At 35.8% G+C, this 23,254-nt stretch overlaps 1 protein-coding gene across 7 annotated transcripts in view; it reads left to right on the forward strand.

The window, feature by feature from the left end:
• Positions 1 to 23,254, forward strand: part of VPS8 (VPS8 subunit of CORVET complex) — a 268,045-nt gene that overhangs the window by 118,821 nt on the left and 125,970 nt on the right. For all 7 annotated transcript variants that reach the window (XM_059687232.1, XM_059687237.1, XM_059687235.1 and 4 more), the window contains 6 exons: positions 2,690 to 2,779; positions 5,555 to 5,606; positions 9,479 to 9,521; positions 10,913 to 10,985; positions 11,271 to 11,390; positions 20,607 to 20,678. In XM_059687232.1, coding sequence (XP_059543215.1) covers positions 2,690 to 2,779; positions 5,555 to 5,606; positions 9,479 to 9,521; positions 10,913 to 10,985; positions 11,271 to 11,390; positions 20,607 to 20,678 — 450 coding nt within the window. The remainder of the gene's footprint in view (positions 1 to 2,689; positions 2,780 to 5,554; positions 5,607 to 9,478; positions 9,522 to 10,912; positions 10,986 to 11,270; positions 11,391 to 20,606; positions 20,679 to 23,254) is intronic.

Genomic DNA, 23,254 nt, shown 5'->3' on the forward strand with positions numbered 1-23,254 from the left:
ATAGTATAAGAAGCAAAGTACAGGACATCTCAGAATGATCAGCTATCTTGTTGTTTGATAATATGTTTCCAGTATATCTGAGGTTTCTATAACAAGTTTTCAGCCCTTAATTGAGGAGCAGTATATATTCTGGCCTAAGATGTTTCACAATTTACCTCTTTATTTCCACATTAGTCCTAATAATGAACATGCTGCTTCTGCAAAGGCACAAAGTTGCTAAGCCACTAAGCCCTGTTAAACTAAAATATGGGTAACTTACAAAGATCTTAGATAGGCCAAAAGTTTTCTTTTAATGTGCAAAATTACATAGAAATGAAGGCTTTAGAGAAATGGTTATTGTTTCCTTCCTGGAAGCTCTTTATGAATGGCTGTGAGTAAAGAGTAAAGTAAAACCAAATCCTCCGTTATATATGCCTTTGTATTATATGGGTAATTTGGCATAGTATTCACAGTCTGATAATTGGTTTGGTGGTTTGAGAGCATGTTATCAGCCCTGCTTTATTTACCTATCACAATATAGGAGAAATTTCTCTTTCTAACATTTAAGCTTTTCCCCAATACTATGTAAATAAATTTAATCTTTTTCACATTAAAACAATCAAAAAATGTCTCCTTCAGTTTCCTTTTTCTCCGTATCAGTCCTGCTTTCCTTCTTCCCTGAGGTTACCCCATCTCATTCTTCCCAGTCACTGATTTCTTGAAAGCATTGTCTAAATTGCTATTTCCATTTTTTTATATTCTAATAACTCTTTAACTTTGCTTTCACCACAGTTAGCAATGACTTCCATGTCCACCATATCAACTGATATTTTTCATATTTTATTTACTCTTTCAGATGAACAGCATTTTGTTCATTAATTCAAGGAGTATTTATTGAATCTGAGGTTCTAAGGATGTTTTATGGACCCTAGTGGACAAGACTTGCCCTCTGTTAAGGCTTACATTTTAGCAAAAAGTTAGACAATTAGCAGATAAGTAAACAAATTAGAAATATCCAAAATCAAGTGTTATATTAAAAGTCAAACAGGCAATCTGGTAGGGAGAGAATAGTCTACTTTAGATTGGCTAATTATAGAAAGTCTTTCTGAGGAAGCAACCTTGAGTGGTTCCGAAGGACAAGAAGGAATCACTAATGTAAAGATCTTGGAGAAGAAGATTGCAATAGGTAAAAGCAACAGCTCATGAAAAAAATATTTTTATGTGTGCCTTAGGGGTTAAAGTAACAGATAAAAGACAAACAGAGTTGGAGACTCTTTGAAAGAGAGAGGTAGACCTTTCAGGGCAAGGTAAAAGTTTTAAGCAAGATTCTCTGGTTTGCTTTAGGAGTAACAGAAGAAGGGGTGAGGGCTAAGGACAGAAGAAGCAAGGAGACTAGTTAGGAGCTGGTCCAGGAGGTGGTCCTGGCCAAAGATGGTAGCAGTGAGATGGAGAGAGAGGGCCTGGTTTTGGATATGTTTTGGAGGTAGAACTGTTTTGCTGATGAATTGGGTGGTGGTTGGTGGAGGGGGAAATTTAAGGATGATGTCTAGTTTTTTGTTTTGAGAAACAGTAGTGATTTATTTAAGAAGTTTGGAAGATTGGTGTAGGTCTAGGGTTGGGAGACAAAAATCAGGAATTCTGTTTTGCCATTTTATTTTGAGATAGCTACTAGATATTCAGGTGAAAATAGCAAGTAAGTGATGAGATATATGGTTCAGAAGTTGGATTAGGACTGAACCTGTAAATGTGCTAGTCATCAGTAAAGATCATGGTACTGGCTGAGAGGAGGGTAGTCAGGGAAGAGAACCTGCCTTTGTCTAGAAAGGCTCTCCCATTACACCTCACTTTGATTTTTACTCTTACCTCTCTGCTATCCCTTATCATTCATTCTCTTTTGCCGACCTCTACTCTTCTACTCCAGCCCTATTCTCATCACTCAGTAGGATAGTACAACTCTCATAGGAACAGAATACAGAGTACTCTATACTTCAGTCATCTTTATTCCTCTTCCTAAACATTTTCTCAAATTGATTTCTCTCCATTCTTAAACATTTCAAATTCCTTACTATTTCTGCCTGCAGAGTTCCCAGTTTCCACCTGTGCCTTTGGCTCACATACATGCATCCTTTTTGTCCTACCTTAAATGTTGCTCCTTTAGGGATGACTTCCTGAATACTCCAGACCAAACCAGGTTCCTTTATTGCACTTATCACAGTTGTGTAATAGTGATATGAATTATTTGTCTACTTAAGTATCTTCCCTAAGTCATAGCTCACATACCATTTGGTGCCCCTCCCTTCTTTTAGTTAGTGTCTAAGATGATTGGAAGATCTGTAAGGGTGGGGACTAGGTCCATCACTTTATCCCTAGTGCCTAGAAGAGGACCTGCTTGTAGTTGTTCAGCAAATATTTGTAGACCTATTGACCAAAGCTAAAATGAATATGGAAAAGGTGAGAATAGAGACAAAATAAAATTAGGTATTGGAAGATGTTTAGAAGTAGTTCTTATACTTCTAATAGTAGTATTGAACCTACAACAGCTCTTATCAGGGCCTGTGTTTGAGTACTTCAGTTTCAATTTTTTTGCAGAGAAGGAATAAGAAAAATTAGGGAGGAGAATTCAAGATCTTCTCCATTCTTAGAGGTTTAAGGGTAATAATTGGTTAGACTTATTCAATTGTATCGACCAAGCAACTTTTCCTTTTTACAGGTAGTTCTCATGTGTTGGGAAAATCATCTATATGATGCCATGATCTATGTTTACAACAGAGGCATGAATGAGTTTATTAGTCCAATGGAGGTAAGATACTTCCTATCTTGAACACATATTTAATATTGTCTTTTAGTGTTTTTTTCCCTATTTTATATTTTCTTTGAATAGTTTTCATAGAATAATTTTTAAAATTTCCTTTAGATTAGGCTTGTAGCCATTTGCGAATTTGTTAAGTACCCTTTAATTTCACATTTTCTTCCATTGCTTTTTTATATCTGCATAAGTATTTAAATATCAGGGAATAATCCTATATAATAAAAGGCCAATATGCAAATTGACCGAACAGCGGAACAAACCAGTTGCTATGACATGCACTGACCACCAGGGGGCAGACAGTCAACCAGTCACTATGATGTGCACTGACCACCAGGGGGCAGATACTCCAACTGGTAGATTAGCTTGCTACTGGGGTCCGGCCTTTAGGGACTGAGCGAGATGGGATGGACATACCCTGGAGCCCTCCTGTGGTCCCTTACCCAGCTGGCCAACCTCCTGTGTCCCTCTCTGGCCCTGATCGTGCACCAGTAGGGTCCCTCAGCCTAGCCTGCACTCTTGCGCAATCCAGGACCCCTCGGGGGATGTCAGAGAGCTGGTTTCGGCCCGATCCCACAGGCCAGGCTGAGGGAACCCACTGGTGCATGAATTTGTGCACCAGGCCTGTAGTAGAAAATAAAAAGTAATGCATGCCTGTTAGACTTTAAGTTTTTTTCTGAAGAATCTTTTGATATTATAATAGCTTTTCCAAAAGATATAAGAAATATATTATTGTTATTGTATATAATAAATGTACTATTGAGTAATATTATTTGTAGATATAGTCTGCTGGGGAAGGTCCTGAAAATGTTGAGAGGTAATTATGTGTTAATTGCTGGTTTGTTGCTTTTCCAAGTTCAGAATTTTGTAGCATTCATTATGTAAGTATAATTTCTTATTCTCCTTACCGACAGAAAAGAGCATCTGAAGAGCATTTTAAAAAGAAAAACACACACACCCATATCCTCCTTGTTATTTGCTTTATATTTGAAGACAGAATTGTGGATAATGCAATGTGTCCTGCCGGCCCATTGCTTTATTACAGTGCCTAATCGCCTGGCTCAGAAGAGCCAGGCATCTGCTGAAGGCATCCAGTCAACTTTTTTTCATACTTAATGGCCATGCAAAACTTTCTTCAGTATTATTAAGTCAGCAGTAATTCCATGATAATTTAGTCTTCTTTAAATGCATTTAGCTTGCTGGGTATCCCTCTCATTCATAACTTCTTCAGTTTTGGATGCACCTCTTTTCTTGGTCAGTTTTCCAAATGAGAGCCACAGCTCTCTTCTTCTGCTTTTGACCCTGATTGTGTGTCAGATAAGTATTTTTTATTCTTAACACCTATCAGCTGCTTCCTCACCCAGAGAAAGAGCCATCAGCTGCCTACTCAGTGAGGTCCAGAGCCTCCCTGCCTGCAGAACTGTTCTCTGTCCCATTACTAAACCACAATTAGGAAGGATTAATGCAGTTACTACTTTCAAAATAAGTCCTTAAAGCAGATTCTAATTTGATGCGTTCTATGTTGAAAAAAATGATTGGTGGTTTTTTGTTATTGTTGCTTTTGAAGTTTCTGTTTTATGTGGGTTTTTTATTCAAAATCTGGTTTGCATTTATACCTGTGTATCTCACATGGCACACTGAGGTTGCCTTTTTTGTGTGTTAAGAGTAGTTTTCAAGTTTAATGACTATCACCAGGAGCTTGGTACTTGTTATTAAATAGTCATTTAGAGATTTTAGCAGTGGGAGGTTAGATGCATTTTATTACTTCTTTTATGATTCTCTGCCAATAAGAAAATCTCTTTTCAGTCTTTAGAGTTTAGTTATTTTAGTACTTACAAAGGTCTAAATTAAAGGGAGTTGTCGTGTCTTTTGAAATTTTGTAGAATGAAGGACAGTCATCAAATTTGAGATGGCTACTATAGTCTCAAATCTTTTTTTAGTTCTAGTTGTGGTTGCTTCTGGAGTAAAAGTAGTGCCTTGTATTGAGAGGAAAACCTCCTCTATCAACTTAGGTCCCATTGGTGGGGGAAAGCTGTGAATTTACTGATAATAGTCAGATTAATAGGAGAAAAGACAAGATTTATTCACTTGTGTACTGGCAGCTTCCAGTGATGAGTAACTCACTGAATAGCCAGTAGTAAAAGTTTATATACCAGTTTAACAAAATGTTCTGTGGGGAGAGATTTAGGGCTTAATGGAGAAGTATGGATGGTTTTATTGGGCTTTTTGGTGTTAATATAGAACTGCATTTGCATTTTCCAGTGCTAAGGATCAGTCTTCTCCCAAAGAGAAAACTCTCTTCCAGGAAGGCCAGTTAGTTTTGCCATTAATCTTGTATTTTCAGAGGCTCTGTTTGAATTTAGGTAATGTTTCTGTCTGTGGCTGCTGATCGTTCAGATGATTTCAGTTTAAAGTAATCTTCATTACCATTTTGGTGTGTTATTAATCCCTTCACTTGCTTACTGTTTTTTTAAGAAAGCTAAGGATATCTTATATAAGAAATTATAATCTCAACAAAGACCTTCATCAAACTGATGTTTATTAAATGGTTTCTTTCAGTGAGGAATATGACAATGACTGTTTCCCAGTGATCCTTCTAAAACAGTTCATGTCCACATTAAAAGTTTTTATAGTTAATTTCAATAGTATATGACTGTCTAATTCAGGCAGAGAAAGATGATTAATAGCATAAGATTTGTGATTATCTTTTAAAAAATACTCTTCTTGAAAAATGATGGTGATTGTTTTCCTGTTTTCATTTTTATGCAGAAACTTTTCAAAGTCATTGCTCCTCCTCTGAATGCAGGAAAGACACTAACAGGTATTTTCTAAGCCTTCTTTTTTTTTCCTTTTCTTGTATTTTAAGATATTATTTAAATATCATAAAATTCACCAATTTTATGTGTACAGCATGAATTTTGGTAATTGTACATAATCATGTAACTGCCACCATAATGAAATTTGTAGTGAGAACTATATATAGTTTCTTCACACTAAAAAGTTTCCTCCTGCCCTTTTGTGCTATATCCTTTGCCAGCAGTCCAACCTAGACAATCACCGATTTACTTTCTATCACACATTTCATGTAAATAGATCCTATAGTATGTTATTTTTGATGTTGTATTTCTTTCATTTAGCATAATGTTTGGAGATTCACCCATGTTATTGCATGTATGAATATTTCATTCCCTTTTACTGCTGAATGGTATTTCATGAATTGGATATACCATATTTGTTTATTCATTTACCAGTTGATGGGCATTTGAGTTGCTTCCAGTTTGGAGCTATTATAAGTAATGCTACAACATTTGTGATGAATTTTGTTTTTAATTAAACTTTTTATTGTAAGGAAATTAGAGATTCACATGCAGTTGTAAGAAATGAGACAAGAGATCCTGTGTACTCATTACCATTTCCCCAATGATAACATTTTGCAAAACTAAAGCACCGTATCACAACCAGATATTCACATAAAGTCAAGATATAGAACGGCTTCATCACTATGTGGTATCCGGTATGTTGCCCTATCCCCTATCGCTGATCCCTACCTGTAAATAAATTTTTGTGTGGGCATATGTGTTCATTTTCTTGGGCAACTGCAGTTTTGGAATGTTCATTGCTAGTGTATAGAAATGAAATTGATTTTTTGTATATTGATCTTATCTCCTGCATTCTTGCTGAATTCATTTATTCTAATTTTTAATGGAGTTTTTAGAATTTTCTAAATATATAAGATCATGTCAGCTGTAGAGGTAGTTTTACTTCTTCCTTTCTCATATGCACTTCTTTTATTTATTTTTTTCTTCCCTAATTGGCTTCCCTAGAATTTCCAGTATAGTGTTTGACAGAAATAGCAAGAATGACTATTCTTATCTTTTTCCTAACCTAAGGGGGAAAGAATTTGGTCTTTCGCCATTAAATGGGATGTTGACTGTGGGTTTTTTGGAGATGGCCTTATCAGCTTGAGGATGTTTCCTTCTGTTCCTAGTTTGTTGAGTGTCTTTAACATGAAAGAGTTGAATTTGATCAAAGGTTTTCCCTGCATCTATTAAGGTAATCTTGTGGGTTTTGTCCTTTGTTGATATGGTCTATAAGATTCATTGATTTTTATGTGTTAAACAAATCTTACATTCTTGGGATAATCCCACTTGTTCCTGATGTATACTTTTTTTTACACGTTGCTGGATTGAGTTTGCTAGTGTTATCTTTTGAGTATTTTTATGTCTATATTCATAAAGGATATTATTCTGTAGTTTATTTTCTTCTCATATTTTTTGCTAGTCTTGGTATAAAGTATATTTGATATTTTGTTATACTTGCCTCATAGAATGAATTGGGAAGTGCCCTCCTGTTTTTTGGTGTGTGATTTTAAGAGTTTCTGAAGGATTGGTGCTCTTTCAGTGTTTGATAGAGTTCATTAATAAAGCCATGTGGACCAGGGATATTCTTTTTGGGAAGTATTAAAATTACTAATTTAGTCTCTGCATGTTAAGTCTATGTAGATTATCTATTGCTTCAGTTTGGAAGTTTGTGTACTTGGAATTTGTTCATATTATATGTGTTATCAAATTTATTGGTGTATATTCTCTAGGGCAGTGGTCGGCAAACTGCGACAAGGCAAACCGCGGCTCCCGAGCCACATGCAGCTCTTTGGCCCCTTGAGTGTGGCTCTTCCACAAAATACCGGCTCTTCCACAAAATACCGACTTCTGCGCATGGGCCACGAAGTTTCAATTGCACTGTACGTGCGCACCCGCATGTGGTATTTTGTGGAAGAGCCACACTCAAGGGGCCAAAGAGCTGCATGTGGCTCGCGAGCCACGGTTTGCCGGCCACAGGTCTAGGGTATTCTCTTGTCATTTATTTCTGGAAGGTCAGCAGTGATATCTCTTATTAATGATTTTTGTAATTTGAGTCTTCTCTCCTTTTCTTGGTCTGTCTAGCTAAAGGTTTGTCAATTTTGTTAGTTTTTTAAAAAACCAATTATGATTTTATTGATGTTCTTTATTTTTCTTTCCTCTCTCATTTATTTGAGTCTTTATTTATTTTGTTTTGGTTTTAATTTGGAAAATGGTACCACTACTGTGGAAAACATTTTGGTGATTTCTTACAAAAGTAAACATATTCTTACCATATGATCTAGCAGTTGCTCTCTTTGGTATTTACCCAAAGGAGTAGAAAACTTATGTCTGCACAAAAACTGCATACAGATGTGTATAGCAGCTTTCTTCCTAATTACCAAAATTTGCAAGCAATCAAGATGTTTTTTAGTAGATGAGTGGATGAATAAACTGTGGTATATCCAGACAATGGAATATTATTCAGTATTAAAAAGAAATGAGCTATCAAGCCATGAAAAAACATGGAGGAAACATATGCATATTACTAAGTGAAAGAAGCCAATCTGAAAAGGTTACCTACTGTAGGATTCCAGTTATGTGACATTGTGGAAAGGCAAAATTATGGAGACAATAAAAGGATCAGTGTTAGCTAGAGGTTAGTGGGGAGGGAGGGAGAGATGAGTAGGTAGACCTTGGGATTTTTAGGGCAATGAAACTATTCTGTCTGACACTATATTGGTGGATACATGTCATTATATATTTGTCAAAGCCTATAGAATGTGCACCACAAGAGTGAACCTTTCTGTAAAATATGGACTTTAGATGATAATGATGCATCAATGTAGGTTAATTGATTATAAGAAACATAGCACTCTGGTGTGGGATGTTGATAGTGAGGGTGATTGTGTGGTATGGGGATATGGATAAGGGTATATGGGAATCTCTATACCTTTCTCTCAATTTTGCTGTAAACCCAATTAAAACTTCTTTAAAAATAAAGTTTATTAATTTAAGTTAAATTAAATTTGAATTGAAGCAGGATAAAATAATTCATTTAATTTTGAGGAATTCAAGTTTATTTGCACTTAACATAGATTTGGAGTATTTTTAAAGGATTACTGATTAAATAAGAGATATACACTTGTATTCTGTCTAGTATTCATATATCAAAAATAGAAACTTCAGCTCGTCATTTATTACCAACCACAAATTCCTATTATCTGCACACCACAAGAGTTACTGATCACTTCACTCAGTGCTGGTGCTCTTTATTCTGTTGCCCATGACTCCTTGGCGTAAAAGTTGGTCTAATTATATTTCCAATTTCTTTTAATCAAGAAATAGGTGTATATTACCAGATGACAGACTCTTACACTTTAGACCTAACTTAGAATACAAAGGGTCCTAAAGATCATTTAGTCAGTATCTCAAACATTTGTGAGCTGTGGCCTTCTCAGCCCTAGAGCACCATAGGTGGTAAGAGTCCCATTACAAATGAGAAGATGTTAAGATGCCTTAATATTAATTGGTCATGACCTATAATTCAACTCATTGCCTGCTCTACACCTTCCCCTGGTCCAAAGCTATTGGTAAAGCCAACAATACATAGATCTCTACCCTCAGTCCATTTCTTCTATATGCACCCTTGAATGACTCATTGATTTTGTGTCTGTGAAAAGATTCTAATGGGAATTTTAAAAATAATAAAGTGGTCTTATCTCAGTTTTCTGTTACTTGCGGATATACTTACTTTACCTTAAATGCCAGGTTTTATTTTTTTGTTTCCACATAACGATTATATTGCTGAAAAGGTTTTGAGAGAGAATTGCTGATGATAAATGTTCTGTTTTAGATGAACAAGTTGTTATGGGCAACAAGCTTCTTGTATATATTAGGTAAGAGATTTTTTAATTTTTTTATCTATTATGATCCTATAATTTCCCCCTATATTCTTAAAGGTACTGTCATCTCTTATCTATGTAGTGCTTTTCATTTTTCATTGCTCTTTCATGTATAGCACTGCTTCTCAACCATGATTGAGTTTGTCCCCTCATGCACCCTGCCCCCACCACACGTCATTTGGCAATGTCTAGAGACATTTTTGTTTGTCACAACTGAGACTGGGGGAGAGATGCTACTGGCATTTAGTGGGTAGAAGCCAGGGAAGCTCCTAAGTATTCTACAATGTATAGGGTAGTCCCTACAACAAAAAGTTATCTCTCTCAAAATATCAATAGGGTTGAGGTTAAGAAACCATGATGTAGAGTACTTTACTTTTACTACCTACACCTTTCTGGGATATGTATTGTCTATATTATATGTCAGGGCAAGAGATTTAAATCATGAAAAAGTTAGTGACAGAGGTAAAACTGCTGCTGGAACAGAGTTCTTTGCAATAGACTATGTAGGCTCAGAATTGTGTCCTGATGGAATTTTTAGGTGGATAACTTGGTGCCAGGTGGCAGGCAGGCAGGGAGGTGGCAGAACCTGCCAGAGCATCACTGTAGCTCCTATCCAGTGTCAGAGTTAAATTTGAAACCTTTTTCATACTTTAAACTTCTTAGAATATGCTGGTATCCAGCTGTCTCTAATCTAACACTCAAAGTTGATGACTAGTTTAAAGAGGTTTAAAATTCACACCCCTCCCTCAAACCCCCTCACATACCAAAAAACAATCCAGAAAAAAATGAGGGCATATTCGAAGACATTTTATATTTCAGCCTACAAGCCAAGCCATTAGCCATAGGGAAGTCTGATTTGGAGGTAAAACTGTATACTCAATTTCTCATGAGATTCTAACTCTCCCTGAAGGCTTGTCTAATTGTAGACATTTTCCAGACATGTCTTAGCCTAGCTCATTCCCCATCTTTAATCACCATTCTTAGAGCTACTGGTTTAAACGCCTCTGAGAAAATCAGGCTTCTAACAGGGAAATCGTAGTTTAATGGCACCATGAGGTTTTTTTGTAGGTGCTCAGTATGTGACTTTTAGACAGTCTCTTTTCCTTCTCACCTCTTTAGAGAAGCTTGGGTTTTTCTTAGGAAAATAAGAAGAAATGTGATTTAGTCACAGATGTCTTACTTCACCACCATCCCTGTCCCCCACATTTTCTGAACTGGCTACCATCTTGATCTGGGTTTGAACTAGACCTGGGTTTGAACTGGACCTAACTGACTAAAGCTGAGCCTACTTAAAATCAAACTAGTATCTTGGTTTTGAGAAACAGTGTTACCTGGAAGTCAGCCCATTACAAGTCACCACATCTGTTCTCGTTCTTTTCTTCTAGCTGTTGTCTAGCAGGTCGTGCCTATCCCCTTGGTGACATCCCTGAAGATCTTGTTCCTTTGGTTAAAAACCAGGTTGGTGCTCTTTTTCACAGCATTTTTATCACCTACACCTCTTGTTAAGGTGCGTTAAGACAATTGTATTGAGTGTTACACCTGGGGCAGGAGCAATATATTAGCTGTAATAGGAGAGCCTACTCACTATTACTGAAACCAATAATTATAGCTATAGAAGTTATAACATAGTGGCACTTTAAAGTAAATTCAACCTGCCTTCAGTTTATCCAAATGGGAATAATGCTTCAGCAAGATACTTTGCAAGGTGAGAAAATAATCAACTTTTCCCCTCCGACTTGGCAGGTTTTTGAATTTCTAATTCGCCTGCATTCAGCAGAAGCTTCCCCTGAGGAAGAAATCTATCCCTATGTTCGGACTTTGCTTCATTTTGACACAAGAGAATTTCTAAATGTATTGGCACTGGTAAGATAATATGATTTTAAGGTGTTTTAAAAGCCAGGTGTTAACATTTTTTAAATAGAAAGACAGATAATGATCCTTATGCAGGTACTATTTTTATGCCCTGGCAGTAAGTCAAGGTTTCAGGTGTTAAATTTTGTTATGTCATCCAATATTTCTAATTCTTTATCTCCCTTCCTTTCTTCTCCCTCTTCTTTCCTTCCTTTCCTCTTCCGCCTTCTCTCTCTCCTATTTTTAACACATTCTTATCAAAATTTAAAAAAAGCAGGGTTAAATGTGGTACATTTTTTATTTCATAAGTTATATTAGTTGCATACTAAACATGGAAGAAGGATCTAAAGGACATGTGGGGGTGATGATCGTTGAAATAGAACACGGAGCCCTAACCGGTTTGGGTCAGTGGAGGGAGCGTTGGCCTGCGGACTGAAAGGTCCCAGGTTCGATTCTGGTCAAGGGCATGTACCTTGGTGGTGGGCACATCCTCAGTAGGAGGTGTGCAGGAGGCAGCTGATCGATGTTTTTCTGTCATTGATGTTTCTGGCTCTCTATCCCTCTTCCTTCCTCTCTGTAAAAAAAAAATCAATAAAATATATTTTAAAAAAGAAACAAAGAAATAGAACACAGATATTTCCTGCTGAAAAAAAAATCCTTATACATGTTTAATTAAACATGTATTTGGGTGAACCAGGTTTCTGTGAAAATGCCCCCAGCAGAATCTATATATATGAAAGCCTAAGCAACCAGCCGATTGGCCGACCTGCTAGCAGCCAGCTATGATGGGCAATGACCACCAAGGGGGCAGACACTCCAACCGATAGCTATGACGTGCACTGACCACCAGCGGGCAGACGCTCAATGCAGGAACTGCTGAGCTGCGGTGACTTGGCAGCTGGTTCTCGGTTGATGCACCCGGAACCAGAGAGGAGGGAGCCCAATTCTGGGGTGCGTCACCCGAGACCGCCCTCTCGCAATCTGGGACCCCTCAGGGTATATCAGCCGGTTTCAGCCCAATCCCCGCAGGCCAGGCCGAGGGACCCCAGTAATTATATAAAACATATATCTTCCCCCAAAATAGTATTATAAGTTGTTTTTTAAAAGTCTTTGATAACACAGACAGTGCTTATATTATAATGTTTAGTGAAGCACCAGGCTCGCAAATGTATAAAACCTAAATATTGCATGTGCACAATATCTGAAGAAAGATAGGGAGGAAGACAAAAATATTGTATATGTACAATATTTGGAAATATAATACATCTAAATCTTTGTTTTTAATTTAAATTCTTTATTGATTAAAGTATTACATAAGTCTCCCTTTTCCCCCATTGACCTCTCCCTGGCTGCCCCCACCCCCCAGCATGTGCCCTCACACCCCCCCGCCCCGCCCCCCAATCATGTTGTGTCCATTGGTTATTCTTATATGCATGCATACAAGTCCTTTGGTTGATCTCTTACCCCCTTATCCCACTCCTTCCCTCATAGGTTGGACAGTCTGCTTGATGTTTCTATGTCTCTGGTTCTATTTTTGTTCATCAGTTTATGTTGTTCATTATATTCCACAAATGAGTGAGATCATGTGATATTTATCTTTCTCTGACTGGCTTATTTAGCTTAGCATAATGCTCTCCAGGTCCATCCATGCTGTTGCAAATGGAAAGAATTCCTTCTTTTTTACAGCAGTGTAGTATTCCATTGTAATACATCTAAATCTTAATAGTAATTACCTCTGTGAGATGGGGCAAATTTCTCTAATGAATATAAAGTATTTTTATAAGTTGAATAATATAACAAACTTAAATACAAAAAATAAGTGCCCATGAGAAGATCTACATTCCAATTATACTTACTTTGAATTAGTTTAATTTGAAAATCTGTTTTCAGAAGTAGTAATTTTAACTGCACAGAAAGAAGGGAAAAGAAACTTAGAACTGGAAGGCAGACCTAGTTGGTTTAGGAGACCTTAGACATCCAGAAAACATAGGGGAACTTGGTGTTTGGCATGTAGGAAAAAACAAACAGAAGTGTGGGGTAGGGGCTTCAGAAAGAACGGTAGAGAACAGCAAAGAATTTTACCCAATTTTTATTTTTTAGGGATTGTGGTAGCACTGAAGGTCATTTGGAATTATGCTAATGTCTGAATTACGATATTAGGACTGATAGTAAGGCTGTAATACAGTCCCATTTGCTTGATAAATATTTGAGTGCCTAGTGTATCACATATATGATACTATCTAGGGGTACACCCTTGACTGACAGGGTATAAACCATGCCCTGTGGAGGAAGGGGATCCAGACTTGTATATAAGTAATTATAGCACAGTGTAATACATGCCACTGGAGAAGATGCTGTGGGAACACTTAGGAGGGAAATCTAATGGAGGTTTAGGGAGTTTCTTGGGTAAAATAATGTCCATGTTGAGTCTCAAGGATGAAGCTAGTCCGATTAAGGTTAGGGGCAATATTGTTGGCAGAAGGATAGAATATATGAAAAGGCCTGGAAACAAGAGAGAACAATATGTTTCAAAGAAGTGAAAAAAAAAAAATGAATATGGCTGCATCTTTGAGTGTAAGGAAGTCTTCAGAGAGAGACCAATCCAGAGAGGTGGATAGAGACAGTATTGTAATCCATGGTAAGAAGTTTGGACTTTGTACAGAGCAGTTGATAGAGCCACTGAAGCCTTTTAGGTAGAGGAATATCATGATTTGTAGTTTAGAGAAATTCCCTTTGTCCATTGTATGAAAAATGGGCTGAAATAAGATAAGATTGGAGGCAAGAAGATCTGTTAGAAAATTTTTATAGTAATAAAGAAAGAAGATAATGGTGGCTTGAATTCAGGCAGTGACAGTGAGGACGCTAAGACATGAAAGGATTTGGAAGATATTTTAGAAGACAAATTGACCTAAAATTTAGGGCTTATATACTCTTGGATGTGAAAGGTAAGACAAATGGGGAATCATCAAAGATTCCAAGGTTTCTGACTGGGTGAAGTGAATGTGTAGTGGGTTATTTGTTGATTCAATAGGGAACCAGAGGGGAAACAGGATTCTCAGGAGATGGGGTGGGAGGAAATTTAGATAATTAGTTCTCTTTTGAACGTAATGAATGTGAAGTGCCTAAAAGACAAGTGGACGTTTCCTTCCATGCATACATCCAGTGTTGGCTGCATCCCCAAGCACTAAAGCTGGAGAAATTGATAAGGCTTAGGGTACAAAGTCCTGTTATGTCTACCATAATTGATTAATCATATGACCTTTCTAATTCAGTAAATATAACTTAATACAAAGAACATTTTCAGAGAGACACAAAAGAATTTAGGTGACAGATTTTTAAACGACATTTTCCCAGTTTTTTTTTTTATTTTTTATTTAGGAATATTTTTTTCAAGTAAAGTTTTTAAATTTAGCTTTTTTGAGGTATAATTTATATAAATTATAATTCACCCATTTACTAAGAGAAGAGCTTGACAAAGGTATGCAGTCTTGTAACCACTACTATTAATCTAGATATAGAACATTTTCATCACCCCCTTGGGCAGTTTTATAGTCATTCCCAGACTCAGACTCAGTCCCTGGCAACAACTAATCTGCTTTTGACACTGTAGTTTTGCCTTTTCTAGAATGCTATTTAAATGGGATCATACACTGTGTAGTTTTTTTATCTGGCTTCCTTCACTTAAAATAATGCTTTTGAGATTTATTCATGTTGTTGCTTGTATTAATAAGTTTTTCCTTTTTTATGGCTGTGTAATTTTCTATATGGATATATAGTTTGTTGATCCTTCACCAGTAGATGGTCCTTGGGTTTGTTTTCAGGCTAATATAAATAAAACTATTATGAACCTTTACATATAGGCCTTTGTGTGGACATATCTTTTTACTTCTTGTAAGTAAATATCAAAGAATGGAATTGCTGGGTCATTTGTTAAGTGTATTATTTTACTTCATAAGAAACTGACCGTTTCTTGAATCAGTTGTACCATTTTACATTCCTACCAGTAGTATATGAGAGTATCAGTACTCTCACTGTCTCACCAACACTTGGTATGGCCCATCTACAATGTCTTTTGAATAAATGAAGTTTTACATTTTTATCAAGTCTAATAAATCAGTTTTGTTTTATAATCATACTTTTGGAGTCATGTCAAAGAAAAATTTGCCTAACTCAAGGTTGCAAAGATTTTCTCTTATGTTTTCTTCTAGAATTGTTATGATTTTAGGTTTTACATTTAGATCTGTGATCCATTTCGAAGAAATTTTTGCATGTGGTTCAAAGTTTAAATGCAAGTTTTGGGTGTTGTTTTTTTTTGCATATGGATATAGAACTCTTAGGGCACTATTTGATGAAAAAACTATTCTTTCTCTACTGAATTGTCTTTGTACTTTATCAAATATTTGTCATGTGTATGTGTGGGGTCTACTTCTGAATTCTACTCTATGCCATTGATCTGTTTGTCTCTCTTTATTCCAATACCACACTGTCTTAATTACTGTAGCTTTATAATAAGTATGGAAATCACATTGTGTTAGAGCTCCAATGTTTTTGTTCTTTTTCAAAATTGCTTTGTCTTTTGCTTCTCAATATGAATTTTTAGAATTATCTTGTTAATTTCTTTCAAAAGCCTGCTGGGATTTTGATTAGAATTCTGTTCAATGTTTAGTCAATTTGAGGAGAATTGACATCGTAGCAATATTGAATTTCCTGACCTGTGAAAAGATTTATTGTTCCATTTATTTAGGTCTTTAATTTTTGTCAGCAATATTTTGTAGTTTTCAGAGCGACGAGGACTCAATGTAATGATTTCTCTATTATTGTATAATTTAAAAATTTTGATAAGTTAAAAATTGCCTTCCTCTGATCTTTGTGCACTGCTGTCAAGATAACTGACGTCAACCTGATTTTTCTTAACTTTCGCAGGGGCTTAAGTCTTTTTTTTAGAGAACCAGAATACTTTTTTTCATATATTTAAAAACTAATAGTTTTACTCTAAGATATCACTTAGAATTGACTGTTCTGGTTCAGTTTTATCATACAGGGTTGGGAAAAATAGGTTTGCAGTTGTGGATATACAAAACAGTTTATCTTATATTATTTATTAATTATTATTTTATATTATTATTATTAACCTACTTTTGCACACTCCTATTTATATATTGTGGGTCCTTTTAATATGTGAATTTGAGTCTTTTTATTTCATGAATGTTTTTCTTGAATTATAGATTAAATACTTTTTCTGCTTGATTGTTTTTTATTTTATCTTCAGAAACTCTAATTATTTGTATACTAGAGGCCCGGTGCACGAAATATGTGCACTGGGGAGGGGTTCCTCAGCCCGGCCTGTGCCCTCTCGCAGTCCAGGAGCCCTTGGGGGATGTCCACCTGCTGGCTTAGGCCTGCTCCACATGGGGATCAGGCTTAAGGCAGCAGTTGGACATACCTCTTGCCGTTTGGGACACCTTGCTCCTTACCGCCTGCCTGCTTGCTGCTCCTTACTGCTTGGCTTACTGCTCCTTAGCGCTGCCATGGAGGTGGGACAGGCTCCCACCACCGCTGCTGCACTCACCAGCTGTGAGCCTGGCTTCTGGCTGAGTGGCGCTCCCCCTATGGGAGCGCACTGACCACCAAGGGGCAGCTCCTGCATTGAGCGTCTGCCTTCTAGAAGTCAGTGTGCATCATAGTGACCAGTCTATCTGGTTGTTCTGCCTTAACAGTCGCTTAGGCTTTTATTATTTAGATTGTATATTCTTTCTTTTATATTTATCATCTTTCTCTGATTTCTTTTATTTCCTTCTTTGTTTAAATTTTATTGTTTTGTTTCTTTTCATTTATCTTCTCTCCTCTTACTGTGCTTTTGGTCATATCTCTTCTCTCTTAGGTGGCTTGTAGTTGTCTTCATTTCTGAGATGAATTTGACATTTATTTCAGTTTTTTTCTGATTTTCATTAGCTTCTATTTCATATTTTCATACTCTTTTGTTCATTTCTTTTTTGAATTTTGAAGTTTCCAGTTTGTGATGTTCTTTCAGATCTGCAATTGTATGTTTAAACATATGTAATATATATTGGGATGTTATAGTTTAATTCTATTTTATGGCTACTTCTTATTTTGTTTTATTCTAGAGTGCCTTCAGTTGCTGCTTTTATTCTCATTTTTTGTGTTAGGTTTTTCTGTACTGGCAATAATAGATGACCTTGTTGGAGGGTGGGGGGAAATTACCGGCTGGTTTTCCTAGTTCACGTGCCTTCTTCATTTGTTACAATTTAGTGTAATTTCTTAAATAGTATCTTTTGAGGGTGGTCTGTCATCTTCTCAATATTAACATTATTTTGTTTTAGTAGGTACTTTATCTTGAGCCACTTCCTTCTTTATCATAAACCTCCAAGGAATATCTCCGTCTTTCAAGGTACCTCCCTCTGGCCCACACTTGCCAGTCCCCTTCCTTTGACCTTCCTATTAGCTGTGGTCTGACCCACAGGTCTCTGACCTGATGTCAGGATTTCCTCACCCAGGGTGGGTTCTCTTTGCTATTATAGTTGTTCTGCCACCACTGAAATCTTTTCACACTCTCCTTTCTTCTACCCAATTTTATCCTGACTTCTTTTTGGTGTTAGGGCTTTGGAGCCAACTTTGCTAATTTGGGATGCTTATTTTCCTGAGTTAATTTTCTGTAAGTTGAACTTTGTGGTATTTGTTGCACTTTTAGTTTTCCCATTTGCCTAAGTTGTTGGTGATTGATTGTTTTGTTTTGTTTTTAATCATCATAGAAGGGATCTTGCTGGAGGGTGTCTGAAGATATTAGGACAACGGTCCACACACTTCAGTATGTAGATCAAATTCAGCTTCATTTGGCCTCTGGTCTGTGTGAGCTAAGAATTCTTTACATTTTAAGGGTTATAAAAACAGAAGAAGATCAGATACAATTTTTCTGAGATCTTCAATTTATCTCACTTTAAAAATGACTAAAACATGACTTTCTGGAATTACCTTTGAATAAAAGTTTGTATATTTAAAAATAAATAAATAAAAACAGAAGAAGAATATGTCACAGAGATTGCATGTAGCCCAAAAAGCCTATAGTATTTTCTTTCTGGCCTTTACAGAGAATGTTTGTTTACCCCTTGGTTAGGATTTAGCCACTTGTTGTTATCTTATAAAAACCCTATAATAATTTTTAAGAAACTACAGAAAGAAGTTTTTATGACCAAATGTACAGATGACTTTGGACTTGAGTTTTAGGTATACCTGTGTGATTCATAAACTCCATTAGGACATCCTTGCATATTAGTCTTCCAACAAGTATTGTATAGTTAGAAGCATCTTTGTGGAATGATAATGTTTTAACAATGATATGCCATTTTAGTGGCATCTGTTAACTACAATCAAAATATGTCATTATGCCCTGGCCCATGTGGCTCAGGTTGAATGTTGTCCCCTGCACCAAACGGTCACTGGTTCAATTCCCGGTCAGGGCATATGCCCAGGTTGTGGGTTCAGTCCCGGCTGGGGTGCATACATGAGGCAACCGATCGATGTTTCTCTCTCACATCAATGTTTATCTTTCTCCCTCTCCCTTTTTCTCCCTTTCTCCCTCTCCCTTCCTCTCTCAAATTAATAAAAACGTATAATAAAAAAATTTTTAAATGTCATTATGCATATCCACTTAATTAGGTTTACAGAAGTAAACTTTCAATATCTGTTTCAAAGCAGTGAATACATCCTGCCAAAAGGAAAATAGATAATGAAATTATTTTTTTACTTGCTTTACTGATTACTTTTATAATATGTATATTAATTCTCCATGGTTTTGTATTTTAGTTGACTAGTACTTGTAATAGGAGATAATAACTTATGTTTGTGCCTGCACTTTGGCAGGCTGTGTGTGTGAGTGTGTGCATGTTTGTTATTCTCATAAACCTGAAGATAGAACTGAGAGACTTTCTACTCCATCTTTCTCTCTTTAGGTAGGATCATATTTAACCCACTTAAACATCATAATATTTTTGGTTCAATCTTTCCAGAATAAGAGTTTTTACAGTCTCCTTGATAACTTGATAGTTTTAGCATTTCTCAACTAAGTGACAGCAAAGTGATCTAGCTAAGTTAAAATATTTTCCAAAAAGATTTATTTTTTTGTGTAATTAACTAGACAAATCAGCAGTAATTTGTATAAAGTGCTTCCTGTGTGGTCAGATAGGAGGAAAGAAGGAAAGGCATGCTAATAAGAGACCTGCATGAGCACAGGTGCTTTGGGGAAGTTGGGGAAGTTCAGGGCCCATTTGAAGAACAGCAAGTATGTGGTTTGAATGTAACTATGATGTAATCATGAAAGTTCATGGCTGTGAATTTTTTTAAATCTATTGGCACAATATGGAGTCTATTTTCTTATTTCAGGAAAATAAGCAATAAATTATTGCTATGTGATTTTAAACATTTCAAGAGCCAAATGTGCTGAGTGAAAACCATAGGGAAGATCTGCAAGTCTTTCATCATTCTTATTATTCAATAAATAACTTTATTTACCCGTTTTTATATGAATACAATTTCAATTCCTTCATATATGCGTCCTCTAGGTATCAGATATTTTCCAGAATTAGGTACTGTCATTTACTTTGATACATGTTCTACTTAAAATACATTTGACTCCACGTGAGCAGGGCCATAAAAAGTGCTATACTTGGCAGTGTTTTGAAAATAAAATACCTATTCCTTGTACATAGGCTTGAGTATTATAACATTGCATCAGTTTTGCCATAATAATTTTTATAGATATCTATCATTTTTTCTTATTTGTCATGACAGTTATTTTTCTTGGCAATTGATAAACTGTATTTCCAAATAGCATAAGTGGAATGATGACTGAGCATATAACATGTATTTCATCTTTCTCAAACCCTTGCTCATAAGTAGCCTCTTGCCATTAGGGTTCTTTCTTTATCATTGCTTTTAAACTTCGCCTTTCTTTCTCAAATCACTTTTTGGTTGTATGATGATCACTATATATTTATATTTTATTGTCTATTTTAAAGTCTCAGAATACCATACTATATTAAATGCTATATCTTTTTACTTAACTAACTAAAAAAACTTTATTATTAAAAGTATATAAGCAAAAAGTTGATGAGGAATGGTTATCTTATTTGAAAATGTTCCTGACTATTAATAATATCCTGTTGCCTTCTAAAATTTGCAAATTAATTCTTTTTAAAAATGCCTCCCTTTTAGACTTTTGAAGATTTTAAAAATGACAAGCAAGCTGTAGAATATCAACAGCGTATTGTGGATATATTGTTGAAAGTAAGTATTCAAAGAATACATGCCTTTGTATTGATGTTTTTATTAAGAAAATTGAATTGTTCTATAGCAAGTTCTAAAATAATCTTGTTTAAGGAAGCAATATGCTGCAATCATTTTAAAATTTTATTATGATGTTCTTGTCTTCAAAAACTGAACAAAATACTAATCATTCAAAATATTTAATGTATATCAACTTTAGTCTGTATACTAGGATACCAGGTACTACTCTAGAAAAATGCATATTGTGATAATTGCTATGTTACTATGATTGTATGCAATACTAGAGACTGACTTCAGAGTACTTTGAAAAAGTAAATAATGTGAAGAATCACCCTTTGTTTCATACCGACATCACTGTGTTGCTAAGATAGTGCCATAGTTTTACCATGGTACTGGGATGATAGGTAACACTTAAGAATGCATTATTTGAGTCACACAGAGATGGTCACCCTGTCTAAATCGAACTAGATTAAGTCCAAAGCCATTTTGAGATCAATGCTGTTGCTAATAAATGAATCTGTGCAGCTTTAACCAGGCCAGTTTCTTCGTGTAATTGAAAGCCTAGAATTTGTGTCCTGTTCATTTGGCCATGAAATGAAACTTTATTCCTCGTAGTGACTTGTAGATTATTTTGCACAAGAAAACAATATGGAAATATTCTCTAGTTGTCATAGCATTAAAGCATTACATTTGTAATAGTCCTTTATAGTTTCCAAAGCACATTTATATATGTTATGTCATTTGAGCTGTTTATTGATCTTGTAAGATAGGCAGTGATGAATATGAAATTAAGATTGCTAAATTCCCAAACTTTGATCCAGGTGGCTAGTTTGGAGAATCTTTACCTGGATTTCTAACATACTTCCCGAAATGGTCTCTATAACAAGTTTTGTCTTCCTCTGGTTTGTGATCTTGCCTTTCCTCTACCTAATATTCTTCTATGACTCCATTGGATCAGTTGTAATTAAGTTCTGCTATGAGAGAAAATTCAAATAACAATTTAATTTTGAAGGGAATTTATTTTTTTATATAAGTCTAGAGGTAGACAACCTGATCTATTAGATTAGCTTTATAAACTTATCAGGGATGAAGATTGCCTCTTTCTTACTGCTGTTATTTTTAGTATATGGTTTCTAGCTTTTGGTCTAAAATGACTTCTCAAGCTCCAGCCATCACCTCTGCATTCTAGTTAGCCTGAATGCAGAATGGGATGAAGAAGTGTTCCCTCTCTTTAAGAAATTTCTCAGAAGTTGTGTAGTACTACAATTCTGCTTATATCATATTGATCAGAACTTAGATATATGACTCTGTACACTGTATTGTGGGTGACTATGTGTTTAGCTAAAAGTAAGGAGTTCTGTTTCTCAGAAGGAGAGAACAGATGTTGGAGCACAAGTACTAGTTTCTGCCATACCTATCTAAACTGTTTAATATTACATCCAAGATCCTTCTTTGTTTTCTGGCCCCTGCCTACTACACTATAACTCTCCCCTTTCCTACTGCCCTCCCCCACTGTATTATGAACTTCTCAACCATATTAAATTATTGGAATTCACTGAACTATATGTGTCATCTTTATGGCTTATGTTCTTTGCATGAGTTTTCTATTATCCCATCTTGCCTTTTTCTTCCTTTTCTCTCTGCCTGGCAAATTCCTAACAATTTTCCAATGTGTAACTCGTATATCATCCATGAGAAACTCTTAGAATGCTCTCCCACACTTCCAGTTTGATTAGTTGCCCCTTCTCTGTGGTCATAGAACATTTTATGCTGTACTTGGAACACTGTATGGTAATTATTTACATGTATATTTTTCTGCCTGGATTTGAGCTTCTTGTAGGTAGGCTCTGAGGATTTGTTTTTGTAACTTATTTTAATTTAATTATAGTTGACATACAATGTTGTTTTAGTTGCAGGTGTACAACATAGTGATTCAATATTTTTTACATTACAGAATGATCACCACAATAATCTGGTTATTATCTGTCACAAAATTACAGTATTATTGACTATATTCCCTATGCTGTATATTATATCCTCCTGACTTATTTATTTTATAACTAGAAATGTGTACCTCTTAATCCCCTTTACCTATTTTGCCTGTTCCCTCCATTCCTCAAATCTCTTCTCTTTGGCAACCATCAGTTTGTTCTCTGTATCTATGACTTTGTTTCTGTGTTTTTCATTTGTTTTGTTTAATAGATTCCACATATAAGTGAAATTAGGCAGTATTTGTCTTTCTCTGTCAGACCTATTTCACTTGGCATAATATGCTCTGGGTCCATCTGTGTTGTTGCAAATCGTAAGATTTCATTACTTATGGCTGAATAATATTCCATTGTATATATATACATCACATCTTCTTTATCTGTTTATCTATAAATGGGCACATAGGGTTGCTTCCATATCTTGGCTATAGTAAATTATGCTGCAATGGACATGTGGTACATATATCTTCAAATTGGTGGTTTTGTTTTCTTCAGATAAATACCCAGAGATTGAATTGCTGGATTATATTGTAGTCTCATTTTTAATTTTTTGAAGACTCTCTATACTGTTTCCCATAGTGGCTTCCC

This window comes from Myotis daubentonii, chromosome 3, assembly GCF_963259705.1.
Source record: "Myotis daubentonii chromosome 3, mMyoDau2.1, whole genome shotgun sequence".
Taxonomy (NCBI): Eukaryota; Metazoa; Chordata; class Mammalia; order Chiroptera; family Vespertilionidae; genus Myotis; species Myotis daubentonii.